The sequence below is a fragment of the Mus caroli genome, chromosome 10 (assembly GCF_900094665.2).
Source record: "Mus caroli chromosome 10, CAROLI_EIJ_v1.1, whole genome shotgun sequence".
Classification (NCBI taxonomy): Eukaryota; Metazoa; Chordata; class Mammalia; order Rodentia; family Muridae; genus Mus; species Mus caroli.
Window position 1 is genome coordinate 70,568,404 of NC_034579.1, and position 27,231 is coordinate 70,595,634.

Consider the following 27,231-nt stretch of genomic DNA (forward strand, 5'->3'; position numbering starts at 1 on the left):
AAAAAAAAAAAAAAAAAACAAAAAAACAATTCAAGGGTTCGTTCCCTGGCGAGAACTGTCATTTCTTGCTGGCTTTAGCTACACATAGAGGTTTCCATTTTCTCTGACTTGCTGAATCAGTCATTCCTCCATCTACTTCTAGTCTTTATAATTTTCTTTAACATATTTTCTAAAATCCAGAGCTTCATACATGCATATTGTGTGTTTTGAGTGAGTCCACCCCTCATTCCCTCCCTTCCGGATCCTCTCCTATCTCCCCCGTTCCTTTTCACTTCTGTCCTGGGTTTTTAATGTCTTTGTCTTTGGACTGGGACGTGGGCAGGAAACAGAAATCAACATCTATGTCCAGCCTGGTGTTTTTAAACAGAAATATCTTTCTTTTCCTGTCGTCTCTGACTCCTAAGGCAGCTCCTAGGTCAGTAACTAATCATTCCCCCACGTCCAATCAGCAAGTACCGCAACCCCATTTTGTAATCTCTTCAGAGCCTGTAATTATTTCCCCCACAGGGAATCAGCAAGTACCAGCAACCCCATTTTATAGTCTCCCCAGAGTCAGTAGTTAATCACTTCCCCCACATCTAATCAGCAATTGCCACAGCTCCATCTTGGGCTCCCTTCAGGGCTTCAGTGGGATGAGGTCTTCACTTGCCTTCTTTGACCCTATTCCCTTAGTTTTCCTCCTCGGTGGAGCAGGAAAGTCGAGCTTCTCTGTTCAGTTTCTAGTCGATCTTATCGAACCTCATGATTTCAAATGCCACCTGATGACTCTCAGATTTCTTTATCTAGCCTTGTTCTCTTTTCTGAATACCAGTCTCCTTAAAACTACTTAAACTCAGACGCCTAATATTTGTCAAAATGAATTCTCAGTGAAATTTCCAAGCTCCTCTGATCTTTCCTAACTTCTACATACAGATAAGACTTTCCCCCTTGGCCTGTCTTGAAACCCTTAGGCTCCAGGGTTTCCCAATCTTCATATAGCTAAGAACATTGCCTTCCTGGTCAATGGAAGCTCACTCTACACCCAGTTGTCCGGGTCCCAAACCCTAGAGCCTTCTGTATTTAGTTTATAGAATAAGCTCAATATGGTAAAAGTCGTGACAAACATTTCTTACAACTGTCTCTAGAAATCAACATATGTGAATTAGCAGGTGGAGTTCACACTTTTCTCTCTTAGATATTAGAAAGCATATTACTTTATTCATAAGATGTCTAGTCCAGGAAAATATCAACCTAACTTCTTTTGCAGCTGATAGCTCTGCCATCTGTCTAGCTTTGCCATTCAAGTCTGAGGTTCCGTATGGACCAGAATTCTTTTTTTTTTTTTTCCCAATTTCTCATGTTCTGACACAAAAAGGACTTCCCTGGAAAACACTCTAGCTTTTTTCTCCAGGGAAAGAGAGTGACTTGTTTAGTGAATTTGGGAGAACAGCATCCAGTGTGCTAGGCTTCCCTGGGCATCTTTTTTTGGGTCTTCTTATTGGCATACTATGCTTACATGGTTCTTGGTGGGTCAGCTCCCAAAGGCTTCAGTTGTTCGCCTGGCTTAGAAGCTGAGACATGTGTAAGGGAAAAGAAGTCATTATAAAGCAGTTAGCCAGCCCTGTTCAAACTGACTTTTCTTTTTCTTTTTTCTTTTTTCTTTTTTTTTTTTTTTTTGGTTTTTCGAGACAGGGTTTCTCTCTGTAGACCAGGCTGGCCTCGAACTCAGAAATCCGCCTGCCTCTGCCTCCCGAGTGCTAGGATTAAAGGCGTGTGCCACCACGCCTGGCTCAAACTGACTTTTCTATTGTGAATTTTTAAAACTTAATGTGTACGGGTGTTTTAACCAGCATGTATGTATTTACATCTCACGCATGCCTGGTGACTGAGGAGGTCAGAAAATGGCATTAGATTCCTTGAAACTGGAGTTATAGATGGCTGTGAGTCACCATGTGGGTGCTAGAAACCAATTCCAGGTCCTCTGACAGAGCAGCGAGTGCTCTTAAGCACTGGACTTAAGTATTGGGCTCCAGTCCCCAAATCAATAGTCTGAGGCAAGGCTCAGTTAAAATGCCTTGTCTTATATCTTTATAAGTTTCTAAACTGGGCAAAGAAGTTAAGTGTTCTTGACTAGCCATCTAAAATTCGATTTTCCATCTAGGGAAGGTGTTGGGTGTTCTTTGCCTCTTCTTCCTTCTCTGATTTATGGTTCATGGCCCCTTCCTTGGCAGCGTTTTGAGGGCTAGGTGTAGGGAGGCTAACGGGTTTAGGTAGTTGTAAGTAGGTCAGCACTCTGTAGGACACACTGTACCGCTGGGAGTTCTTGGAATTATATTTTTCCCATCTCTGGTCATCATTCCTGCATGCCAGCAATGCTTCTCAAATACTGTCTATTCAAATGTTCTCCATTGCACGTCTCTAGTAGATTCTGCCGGCATACCACAGGCTTTCCTGCTTCCCTCTCTACTGTCAAACATAATCAAGGCTTTTCCCCCTTTAACTTGTAGGACCCCAAGCTCCAGGTATCCTAAGAGTAGTCTTGTGGCTAAGGAAGTGGAATTCTACCTGCTAATGGGAGTCAGAACACAGCCCTCCGCACACTCTGCAGCTGCTCCCTGTGAGGAGCCTGTGCTGGCTTTCTGAGAACACTACTCTGACCCTCTTCCCAACCACGTGTCATCATAGATTCCTCCTCCCTTCACGCGGGTCAAGGCCCCTGCCCCATGATGGTCCATGTGGTGCCTCGGATCAACGCTAGTTTCACCTCAGGTCACTCATGCCTCTTCCGTACTTCTGAAGCACTCGTGGTTTCCGCGGCCTCTTTCCTGCATGTCGGAGGGGCTATTTTTCACCAACCCTGTAGGTATCCCGGCTCAGAACACCCAGACCAGAACTCCAAGGCTGTCATCAATAAGGATCTAGAGGGGCCGGCCCCGCCCCGCCCCCATCCCTGGGTTTCTGGTCTCCTGGTCTTCTGGCTCCCTCCTGGCCTCTTGGCTCCAGGTTCCTCTCTCCTCCTCTCCCCCCCCCCCCATCCCGCCCCGCCCCTCCAACAGGCCTGCCCCTCCCACAGGCCCGCCTCTCTCATAGGCCCCGCCCCCAAAGCGCTTCCCGCCCCCCCAGCCACGCCCCTTGGTGCCCTCGCGGCGTCGGGCGGCCCTGCGCTCAGCCACTGTGGTCGCGGTGCGTCTCTCGTGCGCACCTGGTGATGCTCTGATTGGCTGAGCTCGCATCGGCCCACCCAGCTGTTCCGGTCGGCCGAGGCTCGCGCCTGCGCAGTGCACTAGGCTGTCAGGTAAAGGGCTGGCAAGCCGGTGGCAGAGAGCAGTGCTATCATGACTGAGGGCACGTGAGTTGCGGACCCTGGGCCTCCCGCGGGTGTTGCGAGGGACGCGGCAGGGCGGTGGCAGGGAAGGTGTCTGGACAGCAGGGTGGCATGGCTGGTGGCTCTGCATGCCTGGATTGCAGGCATCCCACCTGGGCGGAGCCTAAGGAAGGCTGCTTCCTCTCGCTGGTCCCCTCAGGTGTCTGCGGCGTCGTGGGGGACCCTATAAAACTGAGCCCGCCACCGATCTCACCCGCTGGCGGCTCTGCAATGAGTTGGGTCGGCAGAGATGGACTTATTATCAAGCGGAGGACGACCCTGGTCGAGAGCAGACCGGGTTAGAGGCCCACTCTTTGGGACTGGACACAGTAAGTGATGTGATTCTGAAAGCACCATTCCATCCCAAGACTGGAAGTCATCACTGATCAGCCTACACCGTGCCTTCCTGAGCCAGAGCTCTGAAACAGTGGAGAGCCTTATTTAAAAAGCAGGCAACCAGTCAGTAATATATGCATATGTGTAAACCAATGTATATGTGGGTATAGTGTGATATGAGGAAAAGCTGACTATAAGAGGATCAGGAAAGTTCACGAGTTATGTAAGAAGATGTAAAGCTGCCTTTCTAACTCTGTCATGGGCTTTGTGGTTTGGGCGATGGATTAGTGCATAAAATATATTGGGTACTGAAAGTACAACATTTTATGGAAAGTTTCACAGTTTCCCTTTTCAAATGCCAAGGTCATTAAGTTGAGTAGACTTTGTGTCAGGTTAATTTTGGCGTGCGATGTTTTTATTAATTTGCAGGTTTCTTTTTATTTAATAAGGCTTATAATTTTTTTTTTTTTTTAAAAAACAGGTGTGAACCTGGGCCTGGCAGGCATATCTGTAATCCTAGCCACTGAGTAGGTTGTGACAAGGATAAAGTTTAAGATCTGCCTGGGCAGCTTAGTAGCTTGTCTCAGAAAATAAAGAGGCTGGGCATGGTAGGGCTGGTCTTTAATCCCAGTACCCAGGAGGCAGAGGCAGAGGCAGGCAGATCTTTGTGAGTTTGAGGCCAGCCTGGTCTACAGAGCAAGTTCTAGGCCAGCCAGGTCTACATAGTGTGACCCTATCTCAAAAATGATAACAAATAAATAAGCAAAGAAGAGAGCTGCTGATGTGGGTCAGTGTTTGTGAGTGTTTGCCTCAATTCAATCTAAACAACAACAAAAAGTGTGGTACCTCCTTCCAGAGACAAGAGTAGAAACACCCCCATTATTTAAGTCCCTCCACCTCAGAGACCTGTGGAAGAAGTTGCCCTAATTTGGTTTCATTTTGAGCATTCCACTTTGATATTTAACTTTTGATTTGTAGGAGAATTACAAAGATGGGTGTGATTTTTGTTTGGATCCACAAGATGAAATACTTAGGACCTGATTTTCTGGTTGTGTGTGCCCACGCATGGATGAAGGACAGCTGATCATGGAGCAGTTAGTTAGCTCACAGGCTTCCTGTGAGTCTCTGAGCAACCCCTATGCTATTGTGTGGGTCCTTTGTGAAAGAGTCCCAGTATCAGTGGGGCATCACTACCCTGCCTGCCCTGTGTTCTGTGCTGGGCTTAGTTAAGATGTCTTGACGTTTTGAAGAGATTTATAGATCAATGGCTGGAAGGGAAATTGTGACAACATGGAATTGCTTTTTTATTATACATGGGGTGAAATTGTCCTACCCTGTCTTGTTTCAGATCAAAACAGTTGAAAAATTTAAAGTAACTTAGAGTCACCACTTTGACTTGGCTTGTGGATGACGAGGGTTCCTTGGAGCAGCGGGCACCCTCAACTCTCCTCTCTTCCCTCTCTTCACAGAGAAGTTATTTCACGGACTTACCAAAAGCACAAACAGCCCACGAGGGGGCCCTGAACGGAGTAACTTTTTATGCCAAGCTGCAGGCTGAGGATGGACACTGGGCTGGTGATTATGGTGGTCCGCTCTTCCTCTTGCCAGGTAGGAGGAGTGTGCTACCTCAATTCAAGGGAAAGGCTGTTCTAGATTGTTAGGGCATACACACGGTGTGTGTGTGTGTGTGTGTGTGTGTGTGTGTGTGTGTGTTGTGATTGACCTATCCTGGTCAGGCAGGTTAAAACCCAGGAGCTTACTGGAAAAGCTCTAGGGGAGGGTATCCCAGTCATCCTGCTGCCAGGATTTAGGGAACAGTGGTGCAACACAGCTAGCCCAGGCTAGACCGGTAAGTACTCTAATCGTGGAAGCAAAGCATTTTCGAGACGAAGGGGATGGATGGGTGGATGGGTGGATGGGTGGATGGGTGGATGGATGGATGGATGGATGGGTGGATGCTTTTGAATCCCAGTACAGATGGAAAGGGTACTGTAAGGTGGAAGGCCCAGCCAGTGCCAGGGTGTTTGCCTCCGGAGCATGAGGCAGTTGGTCATAGTGTGCCAACAGTTAGGAAGCAAAATGAGACCAAGGCTGGTACACAGATTCTTTCCTTCTTTTTATTTAGTCTGAGACCCCAGCCCATGCAATTGTAGCACCCACAAACCTGGAATGGTTTTTCCCACCTCAGTTTACCTAGAAACTCTCTTGCCGATAATAAGCCCAGCCTGGTCTTTGTTTCATGGAGATCTAATACACCATCAGTTTGATGATCAGTAGTCACGTGGTCTTGAGTCGTCTAAGTAATCCAGCTCTTGCCGTCCTTTGGGCCTTCGACTCGGCTGCTTCTTTGCTCTGGAAATGTTTCCTCTCCTTTGATTAAATTCGATTGTAAGAGGTTGAGGATGAGGCGCTGGTACCCACGCATGTGCAGTTGGAGAACTATGATATCCCTTGTGGACTTGTTGTCAAAGGATGGCTGAGGGAGTTCTGGCCAGGGAACCACAGGTCCAGGTTGGTGATTGCTAGAAGGAATGTATTTGAACACACTAGTCTCTGATCTGGTTAGGTTAGGTAAGTAAGGCTCTTTGCATCGTGGATTGCCTGGTTTCTGAAGAAACCCGTATTCACGCCTCAAGACCCTTTTCCACATTGAGTTGTAACTCTACTATATCAGTAGCCTGAGTTCTTAGGAGCATATGGGTTTGTTTCTGTAGTAGCTGCCCTCTGATACCCTTCCTGTGCCATGCAATGGGTGGGTGTATGATAAGCAGCTGCTCTGGGTGATGAGGATAGCCATGTGCCCAAAGACCAGGCTTGGAAGGAAGATTTCTTGTGTAGTATCATCTCTCCCCATATATGCAAAATAGCACATACATGTATAAAAGTTTATAAAACACCGCAGTACAATCTAAACAATAACTGTTATCCTGGCTGGGTGATGGTGGTGCACACCTTCATCCCAGAACCTGGGAAGCCAAGGCAGCTGGATCTCTGAGTTCAAGGCCAGCCTGGTCTACAGAGTGAGTGTGTAGTCAGGGCTACAAAGAGAAAGCCTGTCTCGAAAACAACCAACCAATCAGTCAGTCAATCAACTAAACAAAAGCTATTATCTCGCCCAGGATTACCATTTTAGTATTCCAGTCCCAGGCAGGTGTTAAAGCAAGCTGCCCCGCAGTGAATCCACTGATCCTAAACTGGCTCTTCTTAGTCCTTCAGGGCATGTGTGGGAGGCCTCTTCAAGGCTCTGCAGTGTCTCTCTGACCCAGACTATGGGATTTGTACCAGGCATAACCACTCGAGCTCTGCGGGGGCCCAGACTTGGAGTGTTAGCTGAATTCTTCTTAGTGTTCCCCTAAGCCCTGTTTCCAAAGTCACTGATTTGGCTTAGGAAGAATGGCCTTCATGGGCTTGATTGCACGGGAAGGAACGCCACAGAGCTGCTCGGTGTCAGGAAGAAGGTCCTCAGAAGAATGGCTTGGGTTAGCAGTGCTGATACCATGACTAGTGTGGAACATCCTTCTCACCCCACAGGTCTCCTGATCACCTGTCACATATCACACATCCCTCTGCCAGCTGGATACAGAGAGGAGATGGTGCGGTACCTGCGGTCAGTGCAGCTCCCCGATGGCGGCTGGGGCTTGTGAGTATGCTTAACAGCAGCACATATATACATGTGTATGCTTGCGTGTGTTTTCTGTAGCTCATGCTTGGGTTTTCAGGCAGCTGTTGAGAAGTGTGGTGACTGTAACCATGGACTTAGGGTGGGGTGGGCGAAAGCCTGGTCGGAGGAGGGTAGCCTGGTACCTATGCATAGCCCGGCCATGGTTTGACCTCTGCTGTGGTGAATGAGTCTTGTGGTTGGCAGCCTCTTGAGACTCGTGCCAAGTTAAAGCCATTATATTTTAAAACTCTGGAGGCAGCAGAGATGGCAGCAAATGAAGGGGGTCCCACAGTCCCATCTCAGTCTGCTTTCCTGATGTGGAGCAGATAGGTAGGGCAGGCCCTGCCCAGATGGTTTTGGAACAATTGGACATCTTCTGTTATGTGACCAAACTTTCCCTGGGTGTCCCTGAAGTGTGCGTTTGGTGTTGTCATGGTGGTGGGAGGTATTACAGCAGTCTTCTCTAGGTAGACTTCATTGCCAGTGTTGTTTCATTTCTTAGAAGTAGTGACAGATAGCAGAGCCCTTCCCCACCAGTCTTTACTCCCACTAGGCACATCGAGGACAAGTCCACAGTGTTTGGGACCGCCTTGAACTATGTGGCTCTCAGAATCCTGGGTATTGGGCCTGATGATCCTGACCTTGTGCGCGCTCGGAACGTCCTTCACAAAAAAGGTACGTCCTGTATGGCACATGCAGTTTTCTGTGGTGAGCACTGGTAAATGGGGATTAGTAAGATGAACCTCTCATTGGAACACTGGGAAAAACATGTGAGTAGGATGGAAACTGATAATAGATGTTAATTTTAACTATTTGAGAAGAAGTATTAATTTTTATGTCTCCGGGTGGTTTTGCTTGCATGCATGTCTGTGTACCACATGCATGCAGCGCCCATGATGGCTAGAATGGGGTGTCAGATTCTCTGGGACTGTAGTTACAGACACTGGTACTAGCCACATCGTGGCTTCTGGGAACTGAACTCAGATCCTCTGCAAGGGCAATATGTGCTTTTAACCTCTTGAGCCATCTCTCCAGCCCTAATTTTATTATTTTTAATTAATTAATTAATTAATTAGTGTGTTTTGTGTAATGGGTGTACAGTTAGCCTAGCTGCAACCTGAGTGTTTTTTTGCTTTTTTGGGTTTTTGTTTGTTTGTTTGTTTGTTTGTTTGTTTGTTTGTTTGTTTTGAGACAGTCTCACATAGCCCAGGCTGGCCTTGAACCCACAGTGTAGCTGTGGTTGGCCTTGTCCGCCTGATCCTTCTGTCTGCACCTCCGGAGCGCTGGGATCACAGACACGCACTACCACGCCTGGTTTGTGCAGTGCTGGGAATTGAACTTAGCACTTTGTGCCTATAGAGGAGCTCTCTACCAATTAAGCAAATGCTTAGTCTAAAACAATGTGGTCGTTTATATTCTGCTTTGTCCATGAATTGGTAAAGGTTTAAAAGCAACACGCTAATACAGTGCCTGTGGGACTGTCCATGCAGTCTGCCTTTCGGGGCAGCCTCAGTGAGGGAGTTCTGCTCACCCCCTCCTTCCACACTTGTCATCCTTGAGCCTGGGCACCATTTCTCCTCTCCTCACCTGTGGGCCTTAAGTCCCCTCCAGCCCTCAGCAGGCTCCACGGCCCCCATGGCTCTCAGAACAAAGCTCCTCTTGTACTGCTTCTCCGCAGTACCTCCTGTTGTCCTGTACGCTGCCCCTCCAAGGCCTGTGCTCCTGGCTCGCTCTTTGCTGCATGCTCCAGGGCCTCCTTTCGTTTTGTCAAGGTGGTTTCCTGCCTCAGGGCTCCTGTGCACCATATCCCCTTCCCCCACTTTCCACCTTCACCTGGCTGTCTTGGAAACAGCTCTTCGCACTTACGATGTGTCTTCCATTTCACCCTTTCAGGGTTTCTTTCTGACTTCCCAGGCTAGGTGAAGTGTTCTGTATGCATTATGAAAGTCTGCAATCTTCTTTCACGGCTCTGCCCCTGTTGTGACTAAGTAAGTCATCATCGGCCTCTGACGTTTTTGATCACGTACTTTCGCTGTTACCTTCTGTTCTGTTGCTCAGAGGAGGAATGTGCTTGCATCACACTTTAGCTGGCAGCTTTCTCGCTCTCTCGGACTTTGACACACTTGGATTTAGGCCAAACCTCATAAAATGTGTAGCAATCAGTGTTGCCTGTGCTCCACAAGACTATTGCTTGATAGGGGCCGGGAAGGCTCTGAACGTGGGACTGCATGTTAGACTGTCCATGAGTCACTTGTGCTAGGATACCTGCTGAACGGAAATCCACAGATAAGCAGCAGCTTGGGCTGGGATGGAGAAAGAGCAGCCAGGCCACCTCCCCTCTCCCTCTTTCTCCAGGCTCCTAGTGCCATGTATCTAGGCCCCCCCCTCTCTCTGAGCTACCTGTGCAAGTAGCTGTCTTTATGTGCTTCTGTTTGGGGCCAGGGCTATAAACAGCTCTTTGCAGTTTGGACACACTTGTTCCTGGCTGCTGTTTCTACCCAGTGGCTGTGGTGTCTTGGGCAGCTGTGAAAAATGTCTTCTCATCTAGAAGTTACAGGACCCATGGAAGGCTGACCTTCGTTCATGCAAGGCGGGGCCCAAGAGAAAGCTACAAGCCAGTATTCATTGTAATTGTTCCTTCTCTCTTTGCAGGTGGTGCAGTGGCCATCCCTTCCTGGGGGAAGTTCTGGCTGGCTGTCCTGAATGTTTATAGCTGGGAAGGACTCAACACCCTATTCCCCGAGATGTGGTATGCCTGCCCTCTGCCCATTGCACTTCCTTCTAGTACACGGATGAGACCTAATGGGGTGGATCAGCATCTTACTAGAGGCCCTGATGTGTTCTGTAGATATATAGAAAGGGGACTCTTTTAGGCAAAAGCATAGCATCAGACCACCCAGCTCTGTAGCAGGCTGTGGAGCCCTGTAGGGTAATTACAGAACCCATTGTGTGGCTTGGGCTTTGTGGGAATAGACAACAGATCATACCAGGTAATTACAATACCTTGGAGTATATATAGGAGTAAAGGAAAGGGCCTCTCCCATCCCTGTATCTCTTTTTCTTAACTAATTTATGGTAAATGTTTGGGAAGTCCTAGATATTATTTCACCAATGAGCATTTACATGTGCATCTTTAATTTTTTTTTTTTCTTTTCAAGACTGGGTTTCTCTGTGTAACCCTGGCTGTCCTGGAACTCACTTTGTAGACCAGACTGGCCTTAAACTCAGAAATCCATGCCCGGCTAAATTTTTCTTTCTTTACTAATATTTACCCAGCAGAGTCAAAGCCTATTCCTTACTAACTGACCCTATGCTCAGTGTCTTTTTCTATTTTGTGAATATCTTATAAAGCATTGGTGCCATATGTAATACATATGTAATTGACCTCCAGATTATACATACTGGGCGGTAAGATCCCCAGAACTATACAGAGTTCATGTAGAGCCTTCTGTCCTCTTGAAGACAGAGTTGAGGGTTCCTGTGCTATAACTTTCACATGCCGAAAGACAGGATGCAGGAGGCTACTTGGGAAAGGACAACAGGGCCATAAAACAAGAACTAGAAGGCTTTGCTCTACAGCCTAGTTGAGTGGGAGAAGTGTGTGGCAAATGGCTGGCTCAGCGAGAGGTGTGGACAGAGCTTTCCATGTGTGGGGCAGGGTGGGTGTACTGTTTACTTGACGTAAGGAGGTATACTAGGCTTGTGCTAACATCCCGTGGTCCGTCGTTGGCGGCTCTCCTGGCTAGGGGCTAGACTTGCCTTGGAAGATGCAGGCAGAAGAAAGCCTTGCCAGGGTGGAGTGGGGTGTGGAGGCTTGGTGCTTCTGGCCCATGTTCCTACACTGTAGGGCTCCTCACATGACCCCTCATATATGTAGCACTAGTTCTAGTCACTTGGCTTAGTATGTAGATGCAAGTGTGCACACACATGGAAGAATGCACTCATAGCAGCATGTTTGGAAGGTGCCCAAGGCCTCAGGGCGGTAACAGTGTTGGCTTATGTTCTTCTGTCCCTTGGACACCGCCTGTCTCTTCTAGGCTGTTTCCTGAATGGGTACCAGCGCACCCCTCCACTCTCTGGTGTCACTGCCGGCAGGTCTATCTGCCCATGAGTTACTGCTACGCCACTCGGCTAAGTGCCTCAGAGGACCCACTGGTTCAGAGCCTCCGCCAGGTAAGCCTCGTGATCTCTAGGGATCTTGTGAGGAAATGACACACAGTTGTTGGGGTCTTGGGCCTTGGAAGCTTAACTGCTTCTCAGTACTGTGGGGGGCCCTGAGGAGTCTCTGCCTTCTTGCCTGTAAGCAAACATAAACTGCTCAGAGGGGTCTGTGTCGTGGGAAGGGCATCTGCCATTGTGCAGTGTCCCGGTGGGACCTGGAGAGTTCAGAAGCTGCAGTCCTAGCTTGTGCTTGCAGTGACTGTTCTTGGGAAATAGCCCTGAAACGGGCTTTGGGAACAGGGTTTGCACTGGAGTGGGACCTAGGCAACTTGAGAGCACTCCTGGCTAGTCTAGCTTCTGTGGCTGCTGCTGCTGCTGCTGCTAGGCACTCAGGTCTGCCCTGCCCTTTAGGAACTCTATGTGCAGGATTACGCCAGCATCGATTGGCCAGCGCAGAGGAACAACGTGTCCCCCGATGAGATGTACACGCCACACAGCTGGCTGCTGCATGTGGTGTATGGTGGGTGCCTCCTGAGGGTTGGGAGAGCCCGGGGAGTACACAGTTAAGATGTTGCTCAGCTCTCCACATTAATTTGTCCACTCTGTCAGGGCAACAAATGACCTCTGTGCTGGGGCCCTGGAGTGGGAGCTGGAAAGACATATGGTTGCTCTGGTTCCCCAACAACAGCCAACTGCTGCTCAGTGATACCCCCTCAGCATCCCCTCAGCAGGGCAGGACATGGTGGGAGGTCTGAGGCAGTCTTTCCTTGATGGGAAGGAGGAAGCACAGATGAAGCAGTGATCGGGAGGAGGGATCCCAGGGGGAAAGAGAGGTCCAGATGCTGTGCTGTGGAGGACCCATCCCCGTCTGAAAGACTAGGGTGCAGCCTGCCCCACGTATCTCTCCTGTTGCCAGGTGTCCACTAATGTCTTCTCCCCCGCAGGACTCCTCAACCTGTATGAACGTTTCCATAGCACCAGCCTGCGGAAGTGGGCCGTCCAGATGCTGTATGAACACATTGCAGCTGACGACCGTTTCACTAAGTGCATCAGCATCGGCCCGGTCAGTGCCCTTCCTCTCTGGTCCCTAGAGCAGCTTTGGTGGCAGTGGGGTCCTCTCGGATGTCCTAAGAGCTAGGCTCTGTTGAGCTGGGAATGAGGCAGGCTTATTTCCCAGATCCCGGCAGGCACATCTGTTTGGGTCAGTACATTTGAAGCCCCGCCTGTATCCATTCTCTGCTCCCAGTGAAGCTTTTCCTTCCGTTGCCCTGCCTGGCTCTTGTCTGAGTCTGAATGTTTCCTGGAAGACTACTTCCTGAGCTTCCTGGCCAGCTGGGGGGGAGTTCCCTCTACTCACAGATCCCACCCTAGAGAATCCACCTTCCTCCCTTATAGGTGCCCTGGGGTAATGAGAACAGTAGGACGCTCATATTCCGCTTCCGGTCTCTCTTCCATCTGGCTGTGGATGCCAGGCCTCGAGTTGCTGGCTTTGCTTTGCTTCCTGGGCATGGCCAACTTCGTACATGCTTAGGGACCTCGAGGAGCATATGGCAGAGGCTGTAGTCAGAGTATACTGGCCAGAGTTACTAGAGACCCAGTGAGGAAGCTGTCCTCACAGACGAGAGACAGTCAGGATGTGGGTTGTGGTACTGATTTCTGTACTGTGGTGGGCTGCCCATAGGTTCTCTGGATAAACTCAGCTAGCACTGAGCTTCGTCCCTTTTCTCTCTCTGTGGATGCACGGTCCTTATTTGTCACACCCTAAGCTCACCCAGAATCTTATTAGCTTCAGTTTGAGTCTGTTCCCAGGGACATGAATGTATAGAGAATATTTAGGAAGCTACTTTTAGGACAGGTGGGGCCCCATTCCAGGGTAAAGTTGCGTGGGTCCTGACAGCCACATTACCTGCAGATCTCAAAGACCATCAACATGCTTGTTCGTTGGTCAGTGGATGGACCGTCCTCCCCGGCCTTCCAGGAGCACGTCTCTCGGATTAAAGATTACCTCTGGTGAGAGTGGTTAAGTGGTGGCTGGGTGTGGTGCAGCGTGGTCCCCGTGGAATGCAGCTATAAAGCTGGGCCCTATGGCTCATCTACTTAGGGGGCAAACTGTCAAGCTTCTGAGAATGTTTTGTGAAATCAGGAGCATTGCCAGTTAGATTGTCTTGGGAAGTAACTAGCAGTAACTATGCGTGATTCCCAGAGTCAGAGCCAGGAAGCCTAGAGACAATGTGTCCAAAGTAGTGACCATCACAGGGGAAGGAAGCCTTCACTTTTAGAGGCCATCTTCTCTCTGGTGGTGGTGTGAGATAGGATAGCTAGGTAGCTAGGTGGTGCGGCTCTAGAAGCCTATGGCACAGGCCAGTGCCCCTGGGTAAGCTGCTGTCTTGTTTCTGCTGGATGTAGCCCTTGTGCTTGTGAGCCCAGCTGGGTAGCACTGAAGTCAGCATCGAGGGAGGCGGGTATGGATGCTCCCGGGGGATCTGGATGTGTGTGTGTGGCTCCTGATGGACAGCTGGAATTCCAGCTTACACCTTCCTGACATCATCTTTTCTTATCCCCATAGGCTAGGCCTTGATGGCATGAAAATGCAGGTAAGGGCACAGAACGGATGCTGCTGGCTCTCTTTGTGACCATCTCTGCTTACTTATTTTGAATCCGTTTAGAGTTATTATGATCCAAAAGTGACATTCAGGCATACCTGTAGTGCCATCACCCAGTCGATTAAAGCAGGAGGATTGAGTTTGATACCCGACAGTGGTATAGAAGCACGACCCTGTTTCTGAATTAAAATGGGACGTGGGGGTGGAGCAGGAGTGACAAACCATGAAACCAAAGAAAAAAATTACTTCCCCACAACATTCTTGCAGTAAAAGAGGAGGAGACTTAGTCACCCTTTAATCCTCATGTCTATGGGGCCATGGGGTTGTGGGCACCTCCTGGTCTCTGTGGTTGCTGTATGTTCATTCTCACATGACCCTCTGCAGTCATTCTTCAGAGCAGACTAAACCATGACAGGTCCAGGCTTGGCTCAAACCTTCCAGAAACCTTCGTCCTCTCACTGTGATGGAGAACTGGCTCTCGGTGGTAATGGCCTCTCTATCAGGACATCTGGAAGCTCCTCTGGCAGGCCACTAAGAGCTGTGTGTTCTCAGCTCGCAGGGGAACCCTAGACATGACACTCTTTGGCCACCCATGCGGGAGGGGTGAGAGAGGTGGGCCCAGGCTTTCTGTGATACCTAGTGGTAAAGGACGGCATATTTGCCGTTGCTCAGAACAAGCAGGACGTGGTTTGCTGGAGATAGAATGCTGGCGATGGTGCATGGTGTGTGGTCGGTTTTCCCTAGATGCCTCTAGGGCTCTAGCCAGAGGGTGGACAGTGGATGTGCTTCTTTCTGGGCAGGTGGTTAGCTGGGATCTTTAGCCCCTACAGAGGTGTGATCACCCTGTAGGGTTGGGAGTTGTCAAATTTAGAGATTTCTGAACACACCCGCCTGTGGACTGGATCATCTATTTCCTACACTGAGACCCAAGACTTGTTCAGAAAACCAGATATCTAGGGTGGGATTTGAAGGGACCTTCCTTGCTGTATAAGGGCCACAGTAATATGTCATCTGGGTCCTTGACGCCTTAAGCATAGTTGGAGATGGAGGGGATACCATGCTGTCATGGGGTATGGAGGATTCTTCAAGGGAACATATGGTTCTGGGTATGTCCTAAAATAATGCTGTTCTTCCAGGGCCCGAAAAGGCAGGTGGGGCTCTATACCTACATCTGCCCACAAGATTCAGTGTTCATTCATTCCTTTGTCAGCTACTAGGGTGCATAAGGCTCAGAATCTGGTATAGGGTATTGACTGGGTGCTCTCTGACAGGTTGGATCCTAGGGGTCAATGGATGGGGTTGCTCTAACAGCTTGTTATCTGTGAACAGGGCACCAATGGATCACAGATCTGGGACACTTCATTTGCTATCCAAGCACTGTTGGAGGTATGCGGCTGTATTTCTCTGTGCAGCCTCCACGTGATCTTCCTGTGTGTATGAGCTACACATGCACCCTGAGAGAAAGGATACTGCTTACCGTGCCTTCTGTCTCTCGAGCTCCTCTCTTGCCTGTCTTCCAGTCCTCTGGTGATAATCCTAACCTAGGGAGTGAATGGGCAGGTGGTCCCTGGACTGGGCGGGCCTGAGGCTCTTAGAACATTAGCTGCTACCTGAGCTAGAGAGAAAGAATGTTCCTGCAGGTGGGGTGACAGCAGTGAAGTCCCGAGGGTATCTTTGGACGACCCAGGGCCTAAGCCAAGTTGAGGTGCTGGAGGTAGGGGCCTGTCAGAACAATGGGGGCCTGGTAACTACCCAGGGTGCTCTTTTCTGTCCGTTCCAGTCTTTAGTCTCGTCTCATTGTCTTTTCCCTTTAAAGCAGAGAACATTAGGGAATCCTAGAAAACTCTTAAGATGTGTCAGTTTCTGGAGGTGGGGGTGGGGTGGCAAGATGTCGCCAGGACACCGGAGAACTGGCTCAGCTGTGCTACCCTGCTGTCTTCTAGGCAGGTGCACACCACAGACCTGAATTTCTGCCCTGCCTGCAGAAGGCTCACGAGTTCCTGCGGCTTTCACAGGTGAGGCCCGTGCCCTTTCCTCATCTGTCCTGCCTCCCCGAGATGGCGTTCTTAGCTTGCTTCCATGCTGCTCTGCCTGGCCCTAGACCAACCATGTTGGTGTACCTAGTCAACCTAAGGTAGCTCTGGCCATGGCCTGCACTGGCACGTCACTAGCTGGCAATTTCTGTTCCTCATGCCAGAACACCTGTGTGTGGAGGGCCAAAGCTAGCCTATGGCACAGTCAGGAGTTGTATCCTTGAGTGCCATAGCCTGTTCAAATCCTAGCCATCTTTGAGGTGCCTCGGACCTGTGGGTGCCCTCCCAGAGGCCATGTGTAGCAGCCACCTGGCCTGCCAGATCACTGTCTTTATTCCTGCCTTCCAAATCCACCTCAAGCCCCCATCATGTGCCGCTTTTTCAGACTGGCCTTGCATACCCTGCTGCTGCACACACACTGGATGCCGCAGGCCTAGATCCCATTGGCATCCTCCTCTGAGTGTCCTCATGTTCCTGTCGCCCTGTCCTCTGATCCCCCTGGGATGTAGCTTCCTCGGATCCTCCATGCGGCTGCTGCCCGTGTTTGTCTAGGGTGTTAAGAGCGAGTCAGCACTGTCTTCCCTAGCAGAGCCTGCTCTAGGACATCACTGAGTGACGGGCCTTTAGAAGCCCATCAGAATGGACCCCACTGCATGTGCATGCACATGCAGACCTGTTTGTTTGCTGCTTGAACTGAGTCATGCAGCTCAGGAGTAGTGAACCCATGAAGCTGGGTGCAAGAGTAGGTTGTTCACCCCTCTGTGAATGATCTAATTTCCTAGTAGCGATGAGGCCATGTGGGGCTCATGGGTGTCATGGTGCACTGACTGGCTCGCAGTAAGTCTGTCTCCCAGATGGCAGCACAGGATCCCAGGCACCAATATATTTCTGTTTTCCACATATGCTCCTTGCTGCTATCCAGGTCCCAGAAAACTGTCCTGACTATCAGAAGTACTATCGCCATATGCACAAGGTATGTATGGGCAGCCCATCCAAGCCCAAAGCTCAACTGTCTTCCCTTTGAAGAGGGCTTTCTGTTGCTGTAGATGCCTCGTGTCAGGGGCTTCATTATCCCCCGAGGCAGCCTATACCTCTGTGGCCATGCTTCAGGGTCGTTCAGGTGTGTAGCACACACAGACGCTAAGTAGACAACTGAGCATTGAGCTGGAATGTTGAGCTCAAGGCAGAAGGTATGAGGGACTCAGCCAGCACCAGCCTCCTTTGCTGTAAGGGCCTGCTGATAGATGCAGGTTGTGGAAGGAGACGTCGACATAGCTGCTGCCTTTCCTTAGTGGGGTCCCAGAGGTACACGCGCAGCTGTTCAGGTTCCAGACCCAATTTATTGCTGAGATCTGAGGGCATTCAGGCTGGGCATGAAGTCCTAGATAGTCCCTGTGCTGAAGCTGAAGTCTGCTCAACTACGCCCAATTTAGGTACCCCTGTGCGGTGGTGGCTAGGCCTTGCCCTGACTCTTGCGGCTCTGTAGGGAGGGCACTGTTGCACTCTATCTCTGTAGGGCGGTTTCTGCTTCAGCACACTGGACTGTGGCTGGATCGTTGCTGACTGCACAGCCGAGGGTTTGAAGGCCGTGCTGCTCCTGCAGAATCAGTGTCCCTCCATCACTGAGCATATCCCCCGAGAGCGGCTGTGTGATGCCGTGGATGTGGTGAGCATCTTCCTTCATCTTTGCTTCTGTGGTTATGTCTTAGCAGACTCAGACTGAGTCGTACGATGTCAGAGTCCAAGAGTGAATAAACCCTGGGATAATAGTTCCTTAGAACTTTGGTTGGGTACGAAGGCTCTGCACTATAAGATACAGTGCCTAGCCCGTTCCAGAAGTTATGAGCAGGCCGTGTAGTCCCCAAGGCTTCTCTTCTTAGTTTCTGAGGCTCAAGGAACTGCCCATATTTGTGATGAGTTTTCTGCAGGTCTCATTTGGGAGGTTTGGTGGTCTTTGCTGGGTATCCAAAGAATTGGAAATGTCTGTTGTTCTTTGTGCAAAGTCCTTTGGGCATATCTGCTTCTTGTATATATTTTCCCATGGAATATTGACCTGATATTAGAGTATGTCTCCAGATGTTGTGCAGCTGCATTGGGCACCTACCACATATAGAAACTGGCTTCTTATCCCTCATTCCTGTCCTGTTGGCTGTCAGTGGTGCTTCAGCCGAGCCATGCTGTCCTTGTCCGCTCAGTTGTCTGGGTGCCCTCTCGTTCCAGTTACTGAGCATGAGAAATGCTGATGGAGGATTCGCTACCTATGAGACTAAGCGTGGCGGGTACTTGCTGGAGCTGCTGAACCCCTCAGAGGTCTTTGGTAAGTGTGTGTTGACCAGGCCTGGCATACAGGCAGGTCCATGTAGAGCCCCCTATGAGCCCCAGAGTGTACAGTGCCTGCATTTGTCTGTCTCCGGCCATGGAGACCTTAGGCTGGGGTTGCTGTTTATCTACAGGGCCTCATGCTCTGTGGAGATTTCCACGTGCCCTTCATATGCTCAGTGGCCCCCAGCACATGTAAGGACCTATGTCAGGGACTGTCTGGCCATGACTGTTGTCACTAAAGTTCTAGTCTGTCAGGGCAAGCTCTGTCTTCATGGACCCTGGCACCTGCTCTCCCTTCCCTTATGCCTTCTAATTATCCTGTCATACATGTGGGGGTTTGGGGTGTGTGTCAGTGGGAGTAGCCCAGCTGTCTTGTGTGTGTGTCATAGCATAGGTGTGCAGGTCTCACTGTGCCCATTGTGGCCACACTGCTCAGGTTGATCTTGGGGTAATGTCCAGGTGTGAATCCTGCATGCTTTAACACCCTTGCTCACCACACTCTGGCCTGAACCATAGTGCAGCTCAGGTACCTTCTTTTCTCCTTTTCTAGGAGACATCATGATTGACTACACGTATGTAGAGTGTACCTCTGCCGTGATGCAGGCACTGAAGCATTTCCATGAACACTTCCCAGACTACAGGGCAGCAGAGGTCAGGTAAGGCAGGGCTGAGTAGGCCCACAGCTCAGCGTTCCCTGACAGCACACTGTGGGTTTTCAACAAGATAAGTGGAGACACTGGCTTGAGTAAATACAGGGACAGTTTCAGATGCTTACAGATCCATCGTGTGTGTGTGTGTGTGTGTGTGTGTGTGTGTGTGTGCGCGCGCGCGCGCGCGTGTGCGCCATCTGTGTCTGTGCTTGAGTCTCCGTGTATAGGTCTGAGAAAGACAGTACAACTGTAACGTAACAAGGGGTTATTTTTCCTATCTTCTTGAACATGTTTTAAAATGGACATATATACCTCGCTTCACCACCAGTGTCCAGGTAAATAGCCGCTAAGTGTTCATTCATGTTGAGAGCCAATGAATGGTCAGAAGCTCTTGAGATTGTTATATGGGGACCCTGACATTACCTGATTTACAGCCCATTGTCATTCCCCCATGAAGGGACTGCCCTTCTGTCCTCTTAGTCATGGATTGTTGTTGCTTTCTTTGAACCTGCCTTGAGTCCCGCACTGGCATGTGTTGGTTCCTTTTACTGTTAGTTCTGTGGAAGTGCACGGAGCGTTTCATTTGGTGGAACTACTACGCAACAGTCCATCCCTTCCGCTGGTTCCTGCAGTCTTTGGATCTGCCTTGTTTGTGATGTTTCTTGAGTCTTGGAGAGGTTGTGTAGCTGTTCATTTTCTCCATCTATGGTTGAATATTGGACCATTCTGACATAGCAACAATTTCTTTGTCTCAGGAGCTTGACTGGTTATGAGTCTTCGTGGTACACCTCTCATTATTAAAGTTTCCATCCATGACTAATGACAGCCGAAGGCGGCAGTGACGTTAAGGCGCAAACACAACGTTTAGAAGTGGCACATCATACCTATTTAATGCAGTTGCAATGGCCTCCTCAGGGGTTGGCCTTTGCCCGGTTTACAGTAACATGAGTTTCTTCCTGTGGAGGGGGCCTTAGATCACAGCAGAGAGCAGTAAAGTTGCATTTTCTTAACTATCGTGTTCATGTGTTAATATTGTATTAATGGGCATTTTCTTACCTGGTGTTTCTACTGTAACAAGCAGGGTCCATAGCTGAGCTGGACTGTTGGAGACAGTTCTGCACCAGCAGCTTGCATGCTGTCTTCAGTATTATGAAAGCCAGCTTGTAAGGAAGTACTTTCTACTTTAGTCTTAGCCTATCTTTGCAAAAGCAAAATCTTTAACAGTAGCGACTAGTTTTGTTTTGCAACAAAAAAGCGCGGCTTTGAGGAGCCTGTCGAATAGCTACTAAGGAGGTAACCCACTCCTAGCATTGAGAAAGTTCACCAAAAACCCATAAGTAAAACAATATACTAAAAAAACGAGATAAAGCATGGAGAGATGGCTCAGTTAATAGCGTTCAGACTGGTCTCACTTGTCCCCGGGAAACAAGGCGTGCTCCTTCTCACCCTCTGGGACAGTAAGCCCCATTAAACTCGTTCTCGGGTAAGTTGCTTGGCTGTGGTGTTTCACCACAGCAACAGAAGAATAGCTAATTCAGAAGCCGGTACGGAGAGAGACTGCGAGAGACCTAAGCGTGTTTCTGGGGAGGATGTGGACGGCTTTGTAAGGCTGGACTAGAAAAGTAGTTGAATGCTGTTAGTAAAACTGCCTCTGTTGCAGGGAGACCCTCAATCAAGGCCTGGACTTCTGCCGAATGAAGCAGAGATCCGATGGCTCCTGGGAGGGGTGAGCAGACAGGAGGTGGGAGGCTGTGTGCATGCAGGGGTGGGAGGAGTCTGCCCTAGGAGGTGGGAGGCCGTGTGCATGCAGGGGTGGGAGGAGTCTGCCCTTACTGCCTTCATCCTGGGATCCTCAGCTCTATAGCCTGCGATCACCCTCCCTGCTGTACCAGTTCTTGTGTGCCTTGGTTGGAGGAGGCTGTGGCTGAGCCAGGTGAACAGTGCCAACTTCAGCAGGTCACACTCTCCCTGCCTGGGATGTGTGTGAGAACTTCTTATACTAACTGCCGAAGTCCCTTCCTCCCCCTTTCCTCTCCTTTCCAACCTTCCATCCTCTTTCTGTTTCTTACTCTCTCTATGGTTTTGTGAGACAGGGTCTTGCTGCCTGTCTCAGGCTGGCTTTAAATTAGCAATCCTCCTGCCTTAGCCCAGTGCTAGGAGTATAGGCATGTATCCCCATGCTTGATCCAGTTCTGCCCTCTCACTGAGGTTGTGCCAGTACCTGGGTAGAGTACCTGTCCTCTCACTTGGAGTGAAGAGCAAGGCTGACGTTCTCTTCTGTTCTCTCTAGCTCCTGGGGTGTTTGTTTCACCTATGGCACCTGGTTTGGCTTGGAAGCGTTCGCTTGCATGGGGCATACCTACCAAGATGGGTAAGTATGGCTTTCAGGCTGATGGCGGTTAGGGCATTGCTATGGTCACTGTTCTGTTCTGTTCCTGTACTGTGATAAAGCACTGACCAACAGCCCCTTGGAGAAGAAAGAGGTTACTTTAGGCTTATACTTCCAGGTCATGTCCATCACTGATGGAAGTTAGGGCAGGAACTGAAGCAGAAACCATGAAAGAAACCCTACTCAGCCAACTCTCTTACACAGTGGGCCGGACTCTCCCAATTTCTTCCACTGATGATCCTGTGTTGACAGTAAAACTAAGCGGACCAGTAACGCTCTGCCATGGTGGTCTTTTTTCTTTGATATTTGACTTTATTTTGTTTAATTTTTTTTTAAGATTTATTTATTTATTATATGTAAGTACACTGTAGCTGTCTTCAGACACTCCAGAAGAGGGCGCCAGATCTCATTACGGATGATGGTTGTGAGCCACCATGTGGTTGCTGGGAGTTGAACTCTGGACCTTCGGAAGAGCAGTCGGGTGCTCTTACCCACTGAGCCATCTCACCAGCCCTTGTTTAATATTTTTAAACAATGGGATAAGAGTCTAGGAACTCGGGAAAAGAGGGGTTGATTCAAGTCCTGTCTCTGGCTGCACTGGCCAGTATATCTAGATCTAGTGGGTTTGGGGAGTTAGGGATGTTGTGCTGAGGCAGTTGCAACCCAGGGATGCCTAGTTCTGTTTCTGTGTACCCACATTCCCAGCCTGCATGTGTCTGGAGCTGCAGAGGGTTTTCCTCTGTGCCCAGCAGCTCTGTGAGACACGTGCACCCATATCCACTCACTTCTGCAGGCCCCTCCCATGACCCTAAGGCAGCCTGTCAGGGTAGGATATAGAGGGCTTAGATCCACCTAAGGCAACATGTTCCAAACCCCCCCCCCCTCTCTCTACAGGGCTGCTTGTGCAGAAGTAGCTCAGGCCTGCAACTTCCTCCTGTCCCAGCAGATGGCAGATGGAGGCTGGGGAGAGGACTTTGAATCCTGTGAACAGCGGCGGTATGTGCAGAGTGCCAGGTCTCAGGTCCATAGTACCTGCTGGGCCCTGATGGGTTTGATGGCTGTCAGGTAAGGGCAACGGGACCATCCTTGGAAGTGTGTGCTAGGGACAGTCAGCTTTGAGGAGGTAGCCTAGGGTATGGATAGATGTGGGAAGATGTGAAAGTAGCCACAGGACTGAGCCATTATCCCTCTGTAACTGTGGATGGAACCACATACCCTATTCCTAGGCTAAGTGGCAGCCCGTCTGGATGAGTGGTACCTACAGAGAGACTCATCCTTAGAAGTGGTCTACCTGTCCATTGGTAGTCAGTACTTGTTGGCAGAGCAGAAACAGCGGGGCCTGTGGGGCTGTGGTGGGGAAGGGAAAGCGCTGCCTCAGGATCCAGAGCTCAAGGCTACTGTGGCTGCTTTGGCTCTCTCACGTCCATGGCTCGTATTGGATTGACACACATGTATTGCACCCGTGTACACAGACCCACATATGTATCTGGATGCACATGCATTTGCATATATATGTTTAGGTATATACATGTGTATTCACACAGCTGTAGGAGTACACACACACACTGTACATGCTGTCTTAGCCTGTGTTGCCACAGTACACTTGGAGCCATTTGGAGATCTTCCCGAAATCCCCTTAGTCAGTGTATACAGGGAGCCCAAGGACATGAGAGTCGTCAGTCTGTCCCTACTCAGTCCCCAGCAGGTGTCTTAGGGTTTTACTGCTGTGAACAGACACCATGATCAAGGCAACTCTTATAAGGACAACATTTAATTGGGGTTGGCTTACAGGTTCAGAGATTTAGTCCAGTATCATAAAGGTGGGAGCCTGGCAGCATCCAGGCAGGCATAGTACAGGAGAAGCCGAGAGTTCTACATCTTTACCTGCAGGCCTCTAAGAGAGGACTAACTTCCAGGACAAGGGTGTTAAAGCCCATACCCACAGTGACACACCTACTCCAACAAAGCCACACCTTCCCATGAGCCTGAGAAGCAGAACATGTGTAAGCATGGGGAGTGCACATTTGGTTGCCATGACATGGCTGGCACACGGTGCTGATAGATTCCCTAGGGAAGAAGACAAGCCTTATGCCTACCCTGCTGTGATGGTTTGTATATGCTTGGGCTAGGGAGTGGCACTATTAGGAGGTGTGGCTGTGAACAGACACCATGATCAAGGCAACTCTTATAAGGACAACATTTAATTGGGGTTGGCTTACAGGTTCAGAGATTTAGTCCAGTATCATATAAAAGACAACGTTTAACTGGGGCTGGCTTACAGGTTCAGGGGTTGTTCAGTCTGCTATCATCATGGCAGTGTGCAGGTAGACACTGTGCTGGAGAAGGAGCTGAGAATGCTACATTTTGATCCTCAGGCAGCAGAAGGGGATTGTGTGTGTCACACTGGGCATAGCTTGAACACATAGCCTCAAAGCCCCTCTCCCCAGTGACACTTCCTCCAACAAGGCCACACCTTCTACTAGTGCCACTCCCAGTGGCGGAGCATTCAAACCCATTCCTGTTCAAACCACATCTATCATTGTCATGGGATTTGGAGTGTTTGTTCTTGTCCTGGGATGCGCGAAGATGCCACACGCTAGGTATGCTCACCTTGTCTTCTTGCCCCTCAGGCATCCCGACGTCACTGCTCAGGAGAGAGGGATCAAATGTCTGCTAGGGAAGCAGTTCCCCAATGGAGACTGGCCGCAGGTGTGTGAGGGGTGGGCACTCATTCCCACATTGATTCCCAACTTGTCCGTTAGTCTCCACATGCTTTCCTATGCCTATGTTCCTCTGAGGGGCTTTGGGGACCTGGGATAGGGACACTGCCCAGCAGAGACTTGTCCTGCTTGTAGAGCTAAGATGTATTGAGCACATTTTGCTGTGTGTAAAGGAAACTGGCTGGGGGAAAGGACTGGAGAGCTGAAGTTTTCTGCACAACCTCAGCTCTACCGTGTGCTGTTCGTGTGTGGTTCATCACTCACAAGATGTGCAGCTGGGTTTCCATGTGTCTCCGTGCTTATGGGGATTGTTAGAGACTACTAGTCTAAGGAAGAATGTTTACTTGAAGCTAGAGTCTCTGAGCAGGATTGCTGCCAGCATCTGCTTCCCTGTCTTTGCTTGCCTGTCTTTGGTTCATCAGCCTTTCCCAAGCAGTCTTGTCCTAGGGCTGGGAAATTCAGTAGTTAGGACCACCATCCAGGGACAAGTGCCTTATTGCTCATTTTTTCCATGTCTTTCCAGGAGAACATCTCTGGGGTCTTCAACAAGTCTTGTGCCATCAGCTACACAAGTTACAGAAACATCTTCCCCATCTGGGCCCTAGGCCGCTTCTCCAACCTGTATCCTGACAATACCCTCTCGGGCCACATTTGAACACGTATGTGTCTGTGCTGTACCTGGCCAGCATCATCACCATCCAGGTCCTGGCGAGCCCATGTCTTGGCTGGGTGATAAGAGCCTTCTTAGCCCTGCTTAGGCCTCGTTCTCTATTTCTGTAGACAGGAGGCTGGGGATAGGGTCAGGGTTGGTGTCTTTAGACACTTGTCAGTGTGCGCTTAAAGTTCTTGGACTAGCTTCAGTGAGAAAGGGAAGAAGATGAGCCTTGAGATCCAGAGAGGCACAGTGGATGGACTTGGAAACTCCTGGGTATTCGTTCTCCCTGAGGGAGCAAGGCTACAGAGCTTCTGTGATCAATGACTTCCCTGTGAGGGAGCAGCTGGCTTCTTCTCTGCCTCCCTTGTTGACAGTGGAGTGGGCACTTGAGCATCTTGTGTTTGCTGTGCTGAGGGAGTTAGAGCAGCCCTATGGTGCAGGGATGCTCAGAGAAAGACTCAATGGCAAGTGAGGCAGGTCCCTTGCTCATTGTGCCCTGAGCAGTGTCTGGTGTCCCCAGAAACTTGCCACCCATGACTACACTACTATATGAAATGCCAGTTATCCAGAAAGGAAATACAAACTGGCTTTGTACCAGAAACGCTATTAAAAGTCGTTTGAATGATCACCGACTCCCTTACTAAACAGACCCTGGGCTGATGACCCCGTAGTAAAGAACAGCGGCTGCTCTCTCAGAGGACCTGGGTTTGATTCCTGGCACCCACCTGGTGGCTAACAGCTTGTAACTCCAGTTCTCAGGGAACCCAATGTCTTCTGGCCTCTGTGGGCACTGCACACATGGTACATAGACATACATACACTCATAATACCTATACACATAAAATAAATCCTGAAAATAAAATATTAAAAACAACCACCTGCCTTCCTGAGACATTTCATCCTGGAGCGTCTATGCTGAGTCTGTGTGGCAAGGAGCCAGATGTAGCATCCAATTCTGCCCCTAGATTATATGCTTATACAATTGCATTGGTTTCTGCAAGATCAGTGTCCTGATGTCCAGGCTTCTCAGTCCTTGTTGAGAGAGAGATGCACGTATGGGGAGCCATTAGGGTAGATAGTGGTTGTAATGGTTTCTGCCACGGAACAGTGCTGGAGCAAGGACAGCTAATCAAATCCAGCTCGCCACTTAGACACACCGAGACAGCCAGGAAAATGCCCATGACACCCAAAGATCGTTATCAGCCCATGTGCCAGCTGTGCTTTGTGAGGCCAGTGAGGGCCAGATGTCTGAGGCAATCCTTTCTGGGTGTGAGCTCTTAGGTTCCTGATTGTAACTGTGTGTCTGGGCAGCCAGTCAGAGTCCAGGGTGGAAGCTATGTGTCTCCTTGAAGTTACTGCTTTTCTCCCTGGCCATGGTGAGCCAGGTCCAGCTGGATGCCCCTTTAGTTAACTCTCGGCATCTGTAGTGCTTTCTGCACTGGTATCTCCAATCACTCCCTGGCCCATGGTCTTCCCTCCGACAAGCAGAAAGCTGTGTCTGAGACCCTTTCCCTGTGCAGGACCCTCTAGGGTGCACTTTGTGCCCTCTGCCTGCTGCCCAGCTCCCACCATCGACACCTTGTGCTGTGACTCAGGGCTTTCCTGCCTTAGATAGTGGCCCGTGCTGTTCACAGCACTGACTTCCTAACCTCTGCCAGGAGTAGAACCGGTGAACTCGGCTAGATCTGCTCCTAGCAGCAGCAACCATCCCTTGGAATTCCCGGTCATGAACCAAATCACTGTACATTCCCTTAATAAACAGACCGCTGGTGAGATGTGCTTTAGGCTGTAGTGGGTCATGCTGTGGAGTTCTCAGGATGTGCTGGCTTACCGGCCCCCAGTTTAGGGAGTTCTCCGGGCTCCTCGGGGGGTGGGGGTTGGTGGGGGACACTCATCAGATAACTGTCCAGAACATGGATGCTTAAAATGAAAGTTTGAGCCTGTCAGGAATAATTTGGAATGCTGACGACTTTTCCTGTGGAGTCACAGCACATTTCCTTGGTTAGCTGTGATGTGAACCTCACAGCTGTTTTGAGGGATGTTTTGAGGGATTCTTTAGTAAGGAATGTTGACATTTCTGCCCCCCTCCCCCACGCTGAAGCAGTTTTCCTGTGTGGTACTCACTATGACATGATCTTCACTATGTAGTCCAGGATGGCCTCAAGCTTGAGGGTAGTCCTCCTGCCTCCACCTCCAGAGCGCTGGGATACAGGCGTGTGCTACCATCCCCTGCTGAAGGGCTTGATGGTTAAGTCTCTCTGACAAAGTATTTTTTCCTTTTAAAATATGACTTACTGCTAAGTAGAATTGAATTTACTAAGATGTTTTTCTTTTAATAAATTTTTGCTGGATGCTGTT

The 27,231-nt window shown here is 49.7% G+C and overlaps 1 protein-coding gene across 1 annotated transcript; it reads left to right on the forward strand.

Moving 5' to 3' along the window:
• Positions 1 to 3,240: 3,240 nt before the first annotated feature.
• On the forward strand, positions 3,241 to 27,231 carry Lss (lanosterol synthase). The gene is made up of 22 exons (XM_021173716.2): positions 3,241 to 3,328; positions 3,504 to 3,672; positions 5,149 to 5,287; positions 7,211 to 7,319; positions 7,894 to 8,015; positions 9,993 to 10,089; positions 11,378 to 11,513; positions 11,913 to 12,021; positions 12,446 to 12,564; positions 13,414 to 13,511; positions 14,068 to 14,095; positions 15,434 to 15,490; positions 16,048 to 16,119; positions 17,060 to 17,110; positions 17,654 to 17,803; positions 18,358 to 18,454; positions 19,010 to 19,115; positions 20,770 to 20,835; positions 21,400 to 21,480; positions 22,393 to 22,563; positions 24,129 to 24,207; positions 24,742 to 27,231. Exons 1-22 carry the CDS (start codon positions 3,315 to 3,317, stop codon positions 24,871 to 24,873), a joined length of 2,202 nt encoding a protein of 733 aa, XP_021029375.1. The 5' UTR covers positions 3,241 to 3,314; the 3' UTR covers positions 24,874 to 27,231.

What these genes read in the sequence shown, in the direction of transcription:
- Lss (XM_021173716.2), top strand. An exon ending in ACCCTATTCCCCGAGATGTG is followed by an intron (nt 10,090 to 11,377) that starts GTATGCCTGCCC and finishes TGTCTCTTCTAG; the next exon opens with GCTGTTTCCTGAATGGGTAC. An exon ending in GCTGCTGCATGTGGTGTATG is followed by an intron (nt 12,022 to 12,445) that starts GTGGGTGCCTCC and finishes TCTCCCCCGCAG; the next exon opens with GACTCCTCAACCTGTATGAA.